We start from the raw sequence: 13323 nt of genomic DNA, 5'->3' as shown, positions 1-13323 counted from the left end.
AAAAAGAACTGATTTAAAGATGCACTCTGTAACTTATCTAGTGACCACCTGCTCATCTACACGGAGATATTATCGTCTTTCTTGAAATATTCCTCCCTACTATGTCAGTAAACGAATCGATCTCCACGGAGACAAGCAGGTCAACCAAGTCAAGTGAGAATGTGTGTTTTTCAAGGTCTTTCTAGCTGTGAAAATCCTTGTAATGAAATTGATGCAAGACCGTTTAAAACCAGACTGTGGAACATTCCAGGGGAAGAAATGATATTTCCATGGAGACAAAATAAAACAAACCTGCAGTGTAATCTTCAAATAATGGTGTAACATGACATGTCTGCACTTTTGTAGTTAGTTAATTGTACAGTGCCCTCGTATTTGTCTAATACTCAAACCTCAACCAGGACATTTACAGCATGTTTTAGCACTTTAATATGTTTTAATATCGTCATGGGGATGGTCCAGAAATATATAAAGATATGATTTTTGCCCGTATCACCCGCGCGTACCCCCATTAAGCCCTGCCTGCATGTTTAGCAGTTCATTTTCTTGGCGCAGCCGTTTAAGATGACACGGCTTGTTCAACAGCTTGTTCTTGTATTACTTCACTGCACCAGAGACAGGCTTAGTCACAGGGGCTTTCAATGTCTCCACTAAAAGATTATTTGGGCGCTTGGCTGTGCTCAATAGACTTTCTTTATTAAAAACTTTGCCAAATTAGTAATAACAAACACATGTTTCCTAATAACTAAAGCTACAGATTTGCAAGACTTTGACAGTGTGACTCATGAGTGGGACACTGTAAATGTCACAAAACTATAAAAAGACTGTCAGGTTTATGTAATATTACAAAAAGCACGACCACTGTACTTAACAGAGAGTCTTATACATTTTGAAAAGCAACAAAATGACTGGTCTTGCATAATTTTGTATAATAAACTGTAAGGTATTCTCTATATGTGTTTTTGACCCTTTACCACAAAAGAGACAGGAACAGCTTTGAAAACACAGAATCACAATGAACACTGCCACAGTACTGAAATAAATAAATAAAAATAAGCATTAATTATGTATATAAGGCATAAAAATAGTTGAGTGAGGCTTTCTTGTGATAAAAAAATAAACACAACAGTAGAGGGGTTAGAAAATACTGTATTTAAAAAATGTAGCTGTATATAATGCATGCTAAAAACAAACTAGTATCGAAAATACTCATTTGAACAAGTATCAATACTGAAGAATGTGTAGAAATAGGACAATGTTGTGTGCTATGGCTGTTGGAGCTTTTCAACAAGTTTCAGTTTTATAATGATCTGTATCAGAGTTTGTACTACTGTTATATTGAGATGGAAATTATATTATGTTGTATGAAAAAAACAGTATTTTAAATTATACGTTTTGTTTTGAAATATATTTAGTATATATAATTAGTATAGTATCAAACCTTTCCTGTAATCAAGCTGAAATAGTAGAAATTAACTTTATCATTTTTTTCCTGCTACAGATCACTGCTCCGATGTCCCAGTCCACATCGCAGACGTCTCTCCCACAGTCCAACTACTCTGGATCCCACCCTAACCCCCACGCTAACCCCCACCCTAACACTCATAACACCCCCCATAGCACCCCCCACCCCACGGTTCTGCCGGTGGCCCAGCCCGTACAGCAGGTGCAGCATATGCAAAAGCAGGAGGTGACCAACAGCTCGGAGAATATAAACCACACAGAGGTGCCCCCCGTCCCCATACAGGTCCCAGTGAACAACCTACGATCCACCTCCCCCAAACCAGACGCCTCCGAGCTCTACCTCAAGTCCAGAGCCCTACTGGACAGCAAACGTGAGTGGACCTCTCAACTATTCTCGTTTAAGTTGTACATTTCTTTTCAGCGTATGTAGTCGATTCACAAGAAAGGTCTGTTTAATCTGTTGTTTAAGATCCAAAAAGGCACTAGTGGAACATAATCAAGTACAAATAGTAATATGCTGTACTTAAGTCAATTTTTTAGATTCCTGTGCTTTATTTGAGTAAATTGTACAGTAGATATTTTTACTTCACTACATTTGAGAGCAGGTATCTGTTCTTTCTACTCCACTACAACTGGACTGAAAGCAAAATATGATTTATTATTTTGAGAGGTTATTTTGACCATATTCGTGATAACATCCTGTCTAAAGTTTTTGAGTTCAAGGTTCAGCTTTAAGCAAACAAAAATAAATGCACAAAATTTGTAAGAATAACTAAGAAATTGATTTGTATTGCTGCTGTTGGCCAAATTTGTATCATTTTTAATCAGTATCACTACATTTAACACTTGTGTGGAATACTTTTAAATGGGTACTTAAATACTTTTACTTTTTCATGTGATATTTTTACTTTTACTTCAGTAACTGCCTCTGTATCAGTACTTTTACTGAAGTAACAAAACTGAGTACTGCATCCACCACTGCAAAAAGGTGATAAGACTTATTTTTAGAAATTCTCTGCACAACCGTCAGATTTTTGATCACATAATAATAGTTTTGTTTTGCACAGAATAAAACTGTTCAAAACTTCTCAATGTCTAATCCTTTTTCAAATGACAAATAAAGAAATACTGATAGTTTAATGCGCTGGTTGTCAAACTGTGGTGCATGTACTTCTGGTGGATTATGGCCTTCTGGAATTTTTTTTTTTTTTTTTTTTTTTGCAATTTTAGACCTGGTTTATATGTGATGTAGTCCTGGAATAATCCACTTTTAGACCTGCAAACCCTGTTATAGTCCAAGTTTAGTCCTAATTCAGAAATAGTTTCATGTTTAAGTCCTGATTTGGGCGCAGCTTATATTTTACATTAGGGAGTACTTCAAAAGCCAGGTATGTTCTGTGGTGATACAATATTTGAGAAGCTAATAGTGTTGTGTCTAGCATAGATGGCTAGTTTTATCTGATATTATTTCATCTAAATGGTGTTACTGGGGTACAGCCTCTCCCATTGCACTCATTTATATCTGTTTTTTTGATGGTATAAGCTTTATGAACTGTGTCGCACCGTATGCTATGCAGTTGTCTTTGTTTTTGGTGGTTATTTTTTCCATATGTCGCTCATGTTTGTACTGCGTTTTTGTTTTGCCTATTTCACAGCTACTCTAATAATAGCTTCTAGGCTCATTATTTCTTCACAATATGAAAATGAATGTAAACTCTTGCTAACAATGCCTACTGTCTCTGATGCTGCCTATCGTAGAAGTTTAAAATAAGCACATTTCTATTTGTGTCATTTCTGCAGCTCCAAACACAAAGGACTTGGATGTTTTCATCAAAAGGAACCAGGAGTCGGGCTTTGGCTTCAGAGTGCTGGGAGGGGAGGGCCCAGAGCAGCCGGTATGAGACACGCTCACAATTAGCACTGCACCAGAGGAAAACTGAGCAATACTTTATATAACGTTTATACACAGAATGTTCACTTAATATTCAAACAGACATGCTTCTATATGTGCACAATCTTAAAACGGATTTAAAAATACATGACAAATTTCAGGACTACAATGTATTTTTAAGTTGCAGTGCGTTTTTGGTGGAGGGTCTGGCATCTGCTTGTCTCCATGGAGATGTTATTGCTTTGCCTGGAATTCTGCACAATATGGCATTTATCCTATTTATCTCCATTCAGCTACAATCTGTCAGTTCAAGGTGCACAAAGTAATTTTTCAGTTAGAAGGTCAGCCACCTGCTTGTCTCCATGGGGATGCTTTGTCTAAAATGTTCCATAGTATGCACAGTTACAGTCCAGATCTGTGGAGAGACAACCCCGTTCACACTAAGAATGCATGTTTTTCAAGGTATATGAAACAAAAGCATGTGTAATTGAAATAATGTATGATAGATTAATTTAATTCCACATGGAACTTTCCAGTCAAAGTATAATAACATCTCCATGGAGACGAACCGCTGTCATATCCTCCACCAGAAAAGTTAAGCGATGCATTTTAACCCCTGCAGTTAAATATTTTTTTTACTTTACGGTTCAATGCCAATGTATTCTGTCATGTCCTTAGGCAAGACACTTCACCTTATGCATGAATGTGGTTAGAGCTGATGCTCTGATGCTTGAGTCAGTCTGCCCCAGGGAAGCTGTGGCTATTGGCTATAGAAATGGAGTGAATGAATAATGTCGATCAGGGTCTGGAAAAACACTATATAAAACTAATGCATATTTGTAATGAGTTTTAATATAAAATAATGAAATTCATGAAAGTGAGGCTATAACACGATGTACTTCCTATATATATTATGCCAGACAGTCTACTCACGTTCATAGATGTTCCATATTATCCTCCTCTGCCCTGTCCCTCCTCACTCTCTCTCTCTTTATATCTTCTTAGGTGTACATCGGTGCGATTGTTCCCTTGGGTGCTGCAGAGAAGGATGGGCGTCTTCGAGCGGGTGACGAGCTGCTGTGCATAGACGGGGTCCCAGTCAAAGGAAAGTCCCATAAACAGGTCCTGGAGCTGATGACCAACGCAGCGCGCAACGGACAAGTCATGCTAACTGTGCGCAGGAAGCTGGTGCACGCGGGTGAGACAAACAAAGGCAGTTTGGTGCACTTTTGAAGATGAATGGTTTTATGAACTGCTGAGAAGGTAGATGCAACCCTGACAAAAATGGTCAGCCTATGGTCAGTTGGAACTTTACAATTAAACCACAACATTGACCAAGGACTCAACAACAATATGATGCTTTTTAACTGTCTAACTATTTCACAATGGTTAAATTTAATAATACACACTTACTATATACTATACAAAGATGTGAGTCTGCACTGCGGTGAATCTCTGAGTTCAGATGAGCATGATTGACAGGTGCAATAGCCAATCAGGGACATGCACGGTCTGTCCATATCGGATAAAAATAAAGAAAAAATATAGCACGGGGCTGAAAAACATGTGTATTTCTGCAGAATCAGTGAGCGAAACATTAAACTCTGAGGTAAGATAAATTAGATTTGTAAATCATGAGTGACCAATGAGATCCTTCGTCACTGAAAAAAAACAATCTGATTGCATCACGTTGGTCGAGCTTGAGACGCAATGGAGGGCACAGAGACCAGACTGATATCAATATAAAAAAAAAATAAACAGAGGGATATCGTTGGATAGAGGAATTTTTTGGATTGTCAGGCAAGAAATGTAATATATATAGCAAAGGAATTTATGCATTAATGAGAATAAAATGTACAACTACAACTAGTATTGGAAAAAACAAATATAAATAAATAAAACATTACTTAGAAAATGCATAGAAAAGACAGACAATAAAAATAAGAACGAAATGCTTTTAGGATGTTTTGTTTGCTCTTTATTTCATTGGCTCAGATAATAATCAAACTTATCACAACAGTTTGACGGCACTACGGATAACAGACCTCTGCGTATGCGTCTTTCTACACCAGGAGTCCCTAAGACTCTCTAAAATGTACCAAAAAGAACTTTAAAACTTAATTTTGCAGCCATTGTCTGGATTAGTATGCAAACGGAAACCTTCTGAGCCGAGCTTTGATCTGCGATTCTCCAGCTAATCCTTTAAATTTGTTCTGGATGAGCGTCTTGTGCTTAAATAAATAAAGTTCCGCTTAAATTGACTTTGGACGCTCAGGCGAAGTAGATGGATTCCCCCAAAAAACATCTTGGAAATGCATTTCTCATTCCTGCATTTTTGGAATTGGGTGCAAGGGCATGAAGGACATAGATTAGATATAGAAAAACAGCACAAAGCAATAGCAGCATTCAGTCTTGTTTACTCCCACAAATAAATAAATGGTCCATAGAACGATACAAGCACTTTTGAAATGACTTGGGGGTTTGATGTATTGCAACAACACTGGCTGGATCACATTGCAGAAATCAGACATCAATCTTCTATGGGTTTTTACATTTGGTTTTAGAAAGAGATTTCCCAGATGCAAAATGACAAAAATGATACTCACTCAAATAACTCAACAAACAGGATGAAGAGAGACAAAGGCAAAGAGGGACAACTGAAACAATGAGTTATGCGGGCGGTGTTGTATCGGAAAAAGCTGAGATAGTACAGCTTGTTTTTCTTGTTGAAATAAATCATGAACTTGAGTTGCAGTAAGATTTAATAAGCAAATCGAAAATTATTGAAGTAACAGCATTTCCTCTCAAAACAACAAAATATTCTGTATAAATCCAGCCAACCCTGTAGTTTAGACGTCTGAAAACTATTGAATTTGCATTGCTCATCAGACAAATCGTATTAATTCCCAAAATTCTGTGGCTCCATTATGGACTTGAAACATCGGGTAGAGATGTTGTGATATCAGTTACGTCACGATTGTATGAAGAAAACATTACTATTTTCAGTGGTGGTGAAGTACTCAATATTGTAACTTAAATAAAAGTACAGACACAGGCAAAAAGTAAAAGTATCACATGAAAAATATATTTAAGTAAAAGTATTTAAGGACCCATTTTAAAATGTGCTTTAAAAGTAAAAAATATTTCACACAACAGTTGTTCATTTGTTAAAGTGTAAATGTAATGATATTGTTTAAAAAAATTATACATATTTTGATCAACAGAAACGATACAAATCAATGTCTTTTTTTTTCTTACGAAACTTTACCTCAAACATTGGTAAAAATAACCCCTCAAATCATATGAAAAGTACTTTTTACTTTTCAGTCCTGTTCAAAAATATATTGGAGTAGAAAGATATATATTATATTCAGATCTCAAAAGATACTCTTTTACAGAATACAGTAACATTTATAAGGCCATTGGTCCCAGAACGCCCATCTTCAATACAGCAGTTCTATCCATACAAGATATTATAAAATATATTAAAAAACAAAACAAAAAACATTGTAGCATCAAACCAGGGTGTAAAGGATCCTCCAATTCCCCTCTCCCCAGGGCGCTCATATTATTCACTTTGCACTCGCACAAAGCAGCAACAAGAAAAGAAAAAGTTCAAGACATCTGCAAATAACCCTACACAAAGTCTGATCTATATTGTCTTATGCTTTGTAGCCACCCTTAAAAAACCTTACTGAAGCCAACAGATGCAGTCACTTCGTCCATATTATAGATACTGACCATAGGATCTACTCATTCTTCCACCTTGAGCACTAGATCTGTTTGCCAGCTCCTGGTGATTGTCTTTTTCCTCGCCAACAGCATATCTTTATTTCTTTTTAAATTCAATACATCAAATGACTTGGGGGTTTGATGTATTGCAACAACACTGGCTGGATCACATTGCAGAAATCAGACATCAATCTTCTATGGGTTTCTACATTTGGTTTTAGAAAGATATTTCCCAGATACAAAATTTCAAAACTTTATCAGCACCACAGGATCTCCAACACTTTGTATCTACAGACTTTCTCAGCGCCAGGATCAGGAAAAATCTTATTATGTTCTTCCATCCATAGTCTGGTGGTTTTCCATTGATAAGCACTTATTTGTTCCCAATCCTCTCCCAAAATTATAATTACCTTACTACTTAACTCTGATTTGGAACTATATGCATTTTTATTCAACCAAATTTGTATTTTTTTGTAACATAAAAGTTGAGTTTGAGCTTGGTTACATTACTGTTGGATAAATGTTACAGTATTCTTTGGATTGTCCTTACTGTTTGTACTTGTGACATTAAAATCTATGTTATGATTCATTCCAAAATCTAGACTAATCCTGAATAATCCCTTTTTTATATTAGAGTATATTGTCTTGCAGTAATTAGTGATAAATGAATCTGTTTGTCAGGGCAGTGCTCATTTCCACCTTTTTCAATTGACTTATTTACCTTAAAAGTTCATAAAAATGTAAAAAATACAATCAATGACTTACACCATCTGCCCTCTGCTCTCAGATGGATCAGCAGAGGAGGACAGTGGCGCCCCCCAGCCCCAGCGCGTGGCCTCTGCTCTTGTCAGCAGTTCTCCGGTGGTCCCTCGTGTGGATGTGTCCAACGTGGCATCCCCCCCCGGACGTTCTGAGAGCTTCGACGTGAACCTGACCCGCAAAGACCACGAGGGCTTCGGGTTTGTCATCCTGACCTCCAAGAACAAGCCGCCCCCTGGAGGTAAGGGACTTTATGACAACTGTTTTACTGTGTTTTGTAAATATCTGGTGTAATCCCTCAGTCGTCCAGGTCTGACCCATCGGAAAATAAAAATTGAATGTGTCAACTGGGCGAAACGTATAAGTGACGACGTTTCGCTGCTCATTTTCAGTTCTGGTCAGATCATTGGTGGACACTGCCTTATATCTACCTGCAAGGAGGAGTTAATACACTAAAACTCAAAACATCTCGACTGTTTTGTGTAACCTTTTCTTACTTTTGTTTATGTCCTTGTTATATCATCTTGCATGTGCATAACCAATGGACATGTGTATAGGAAATTGGAGCAGGGTAAAACTTACAAGATTTCTGAAACCTAATTAGTGAATTGTTTTTAATCGCCCTACCTGGATAAATAAAGGTTAAATAAATCAGCATGACGAGTGAAGATGCGCCGTACACATGCATTATTCATTCACTGATTCTATTGTGATTAATTTTGCAGCCCTAATCGGGATCAAACCACCCCCTGTTCAGTAACTTCTTTTATGCAGTTTGAAATTAAAATGGCCCAGTGCAATTAATTTGAATTTAAATTTAAACTGAGATGGAGATTCAGCCATTTCTAATAATCAACTTGGGTCTTTTTAGTCGAGAGATCTACAGCCAGTTCTCTGTCAGTAAAAGATTGTTTTTTTTAGAGTAGATTTAAGACTTGGAGAACCCATATTACGCCTTTTTCTGAGTTGTTATGTGTGTTATTATGTTGTTTCATTCACACATAATTAACACACAAACCCTGCATGTTTAGGCTGAGTTCCACCTTGTGATGTCATCATGTGGTGATACAGGAAGTGCTTCACTGTGTTTTTAAACTCTACACAGCTTCACTAGAATCATTTGGATGATTTCAACTCTAGAATTGCCGATCTTAACTGAACTAAAAGTAAAAAGGAGCTGTTAACTCGAAAACTATCACTTCCTGACGTCACAAGGTGGAACGGAGCATTTTGAGCTTTGGAGATGTAGATAGACTAATAATAAAGTGTTACTCAAACATGTGTGAATGAAACATGTTTGTTGTTTTTGAGGAAGTAAGAATATTATAACATGGCTTAAAGCTCACAAGAATCAATTTTGTGTAATGTAGGACCATTAATAAACAGGAAATGTAACTATCTTTTATGTTAAATGACAAACTAAAATAAAAATTATGATTGATCAACATGAGGATATTGATTGTAATAATAAAAGTGTTTCTGTGTTTCAGTAATACCCCATAAAATCGGACGTATTATTGAGGGCAGCCCGACAGACCGCCTGGGCCAGATGAAAGTGGGAGACAGGATTTCTGCTGTGAACGGCCAGTCCATCATGGACCTGTCCCATAATGAGATCGTCCAGCTCATCAAGGAGGCGGGGAACTCTGTCACCCTCACTGTGGTCCCAGAGGATGGTATGTAAATATGTGAAATAGACTTTGTAATCTGAAAGAGACACAACTGTGTGGATTTTAATTGAGAGCTTTGTTTTGATTTGCCTGTTTGTTTACCTGCATTGTGTTTTATTGTCTATTTAGTTCCCATTATTTTTTGCTAGAGGACAGGCTAGGGTTGTGCAATTAATCAAATTTTAATGAAACCAGGTTCCAATTGTTTCTAATTGTCAATTATAAGCTTGGGTTTTCTTAATGGAGTGGTCTACAGCTAATCCTTTGCCAGTAAAAGCACGAAGTTTGGAGAAATAAATTTGACTTTTAAATGCTACTGATTAAAAGTCTGTCTTTTTTGTGCATGAACTAAAGTTTGGAAGCCATATGTATTTGTTTTTATAGAGAAAAAATGAAATAGCGATACATTTTTTTGCCCTTGAATAGGCCTAGTACAGACCATTCGTCATGAAGTGCAAATATGGTTAACAACAAAAGGTCCTGGTGTTGGCTTTGTGGTACTAGAACTTGTAAATATGTAATTAACAGTAGCCAAAATGCTATGTATGTATGTGTGTATGTGTGTATGGATGGATGGATGGATGGATGGGTGTATGGATGGATGGATGGATGGGTGTATGGATGGATGGTTGGATGGATGTTGGATGGGTATATGTATGGGTGTATGGATGGATGGATAGTTTGATGGGTGTACAGATGGATGTAGTAATAAAAGTAAAAATAATGACGTGCTGTATTTGATGCTGTTTACAGAAAGCACTCCTCCGTCTGGTTCAAACTCGGCCAAACACAGCCCCTCAGCTCAGCACAGAGCCATGGGCCAGCAGCCTCCCAGCCACCCAGACAGGTACAGCCACATCCGCACATTTAAACAGCTCTGTTCAATTCAATTTGATTTATTTTATTTTTGTAAAGCCCAATATTATCACAACACCAGTTGCCTCTTAGGGCTGAACATGAGAATTGATTTAACCAGCAGAAAGTTAGAAAATCAACAATGAGAAACAGACAAGGGAATTAATCAGAATTAATTAATCAGCAACAAGAAAATGGAGAACTGTCCCAGAACATCCCCTGTTCTTAGACCCTCCTTCTCAGCAAGAAAAAACTCAAACAAACCCAGTGAGAAAAAGAGAAATCTTGAGGAGAACCACAGTGAACTAAGGGACAGAGAGGGGCCCACAGCAGGACAGGAGCCAAATATGATTGATTTTATGTCTGGTTTTGATTCAACCTTATTCGCTGAGATTATTCATCTTGTTTGAACATATTTCTCAACTTTTAAAGCTGCACTATTTAACTTTTCTGTTGGGGAGTCAGTCATCTGCTTGTGTCCGTGGAGATGTTAGCGTGTAGCATTTTACAGTATGGTATTAAGTGTGTCTATTGTATTTAGCAGCATTTATTTCAAGAGTTTTAATTGCTCAAAAAAAAACTTGGTTCACATTGTGAGTGAGGTCGCCTTTCCACAGATCAAACTTGTAACTTGACCAGCTTGGAGACTTAAAAAAAAGTTGAATGCAATGCTGTGGAATAGTCAATGTCTCCATGTGGACAAGTGGGTTGCATAAAAGTTACTTGGTGCACCATTAAAAACTAATTAAAAGACTTTTGTTAATTCAAGTCACTGTATAGATAATTCTTCTGGTGCAGTGTAACATTTAAATACGGGTTTGCTTCTTGGACCATAAATTAACTCCAATCCCCGTGAGGTCCCATAACGTTCTCCCCTGGCTCTGCTCCACTAGTGATCGGGACCGACAGCAAATCCCCGGTGCATACGTTTGAACTGTGAAAGAAAGAGAGAGAGATTATAATGTGGAGTATTGGGCAGCGCTTTGATCTGTCAGTTTTAAACCAGATTACCTGTGTCAGACTTTTATAATCCTCCACAGCAGCGGGAATTCAGAGCACCCACTCACAATGTTCTATCTGCCTCATTTAGCCTCATGTCCATCCACTGCCCACTCTACAAAACTCTACAAAGTGTCTCTATTAACTAAAATGACTTGCATTTGAAGTGTAAATCTTGTTTTAAAGGTGCACTATGTAACTTTTCTGGTGAGGTTTGCGCTGTTTGCTTGTATCATGAAGATTTTATAGTTTTTCCCGCAATGTTCCACAGTATAGCATTGAAATGATCCGTCTTGCATTTATTCAAACTACCTTAAATTCGTGCATTTGTGCTATGAGCAGGTTCGTCTCTCCATAGATCTGACCTGTAAATTGGCATGCTTGTCTCCATGACATCAAATAAGTTTAATGCCCTATTGTGGAATATTCTAGGCAAAAACTAAGTGGAAACAGACCCTCCACCAGAAAAGTTACATAGTACACCTATGTAGAAGTGACTGATTTGAATTGTTTATTTATTTATTTATTTATTTATTTATTTATTTATTTGTTTGTTTGTTTCATGAGATTTAAGTGCAGTACAATTATTAGGGTAGTAATTGGAATCATGAATATTTAAGTTGAAGAGGACGTTGTTTTTTTTTTTAAGTTAGAAATGAATGAAACAAATGTCCAAGGTTGAGTAAGTAAATAAATTATAACTATTTAAACCAGCTCTGATTTGTTCATTTAAAGTCATGGAGGTGTTTTTACAGTGTAATCTCTGGCCCATGCAGAGGTCAGACCAGGGCAGAGACGAGCACAGGCTGTCAGCAAGGCCAGTTGTTTTTAAAACATTTTTCTGATAACCAAAGCTGTTAAGAGCCTTAGATACAGTAGTGCAGTATGTTCTGTGGTCACAGAGGCATTCTAATGAGCCCAGCCAAGTGTTAAAGTACACTGGTGTTATCAGCCACTGCCCTGTACAAGCAGAACTGCACTTTGAAGGATTTGTAATGGTGTATCAAAGCAGTAAAATGAAGTATGCTACTGTGGAAGTGCAGGAGATGGCTGGTGTTTATTTATACAGTATAACTACCCCTGCTGAGCACTTACCTGTTTATAGTCTAATGGACATGCACACTCGTGCGTCAGTGACAACCTCTAAGTGAACTGTACTTTGAACAGTACCTCCCTGTTTAAAACCTTCAAATCAGGCAAAAAATCATGGACCCACATTTGAACTAACAGCCACATCAAATCAATAACATCTGCTGCTTTTTATCATCTAAAAAACATTGCAAAAATCAAAGGTTTGCTGTCTAAACAAGACTGTAACTGCTTAGTCACTGGCCTCTCCAAACGAGAGGTAAGACAGCTGCAGTATATCCAGAATTCTGCTGCTCCAGTCCAATCTGAGGACTTCAGGGACCGGCCTCCTGCTGGTGCCCAGAGTCAGGACTAAACATGGAGAATCAGCGTTTCAGTTTTATGCAGCTAAAACCTGGAACAGTCTTCCTTAAGATGTGAGACAGGCCTCCAGACTCAAAACAGTTATTTATCTGTGCATCTGACTGAAAGGTTTTTATTCTACACTTCTCTTTTAATGTTATTTTTATGATGACTATTTATGTTTTAATTTGTTGTATTGTTATTTTAATGCCTTTGCTATTCTGTAAAGCACTTTGAATTACCTTGTGTATGAATTGTGCTGTACAAATAAACTTGCCTTGCCTTTTTTTGCAGAAACAGCGACTCGGAGCTGAATAACCTCTCAAGAGACACTGGGCAGATGATCACGTCAGGCCCCAAACAGGCAAGTCCAAAGTTACACGTGTGAATATGACGCTATGTCAGTTACAGAGGTTCATAAATATACAATATCAGTATCAAATAAATAATAATCATCATAAGTAGATATTTTTCCAGCATCGTTCAGCCCTGTGCTGTGTGAATGAGTGATTATAAATAAACATA

At 37.4% G+C, this 13323-nt stretch overlaps 1 protein-coding gene across 2 annotated transcripts in view; it reads left to right on the top strand.

Annotated features, from left to right (window-relative positions):
* The window catches only part of magi3a (membrane associated guanylate kinase, WW and PDZ domain containing 3a), a 118311-nt gene that overhangs the window by 98818 nt on the left and 6170 nt on the right, over positions 1-13323 (top strand). For both annotated transcript variants that reach the window (XM_055223344.1, XM_055223343.1), the window contains exons 13-19: positions 1499-1832; positions 3262-3356; positions 4358-4550; positions 7872-8084; positions 9334-9519; positions 10267-10360; positions 13093-13162. In XM_055223344.1, coding sequence (XP_055079319.1) covers positions 1499-1832; positions 3262-3356; positions 4358-4550; positions 7872-8084; positions 9334-9519; positions 10267-10360; positions 13093-13162 — 1185 coding nt within the window. The remainder of the gene's footprint in view (positions 1-1498; positions 1833-3261; positions 3357-4357; positions 4551-7871; positions 8085-9333; positions 9520-10266; positions 10361-13092; positions 13163-13323) is intronic.

Source organism: Periophthalmus magnuspinnatus, chromosome 7, assembly GCF_009829125.3.
Source record: "Periophthalmus magnuspinnatus isolate fPerMag1 chromosome 7, fPerMag1.2.pri, whole genome shotgun sequence".
In the NCBI taxonomy this organism is placed as follows: Eukaryota; Metazoa; Chordata; class Actinopteri; order Gobiiformes; family Gobiidae; genus Periophthalmus; species Periophthalmus magnuspinnatus.
The sequence above is the reverse complement of the archived record's forward strand: the minus strand, read 5'-3'. Positions and strand labels throughout refer to the sequence as shown.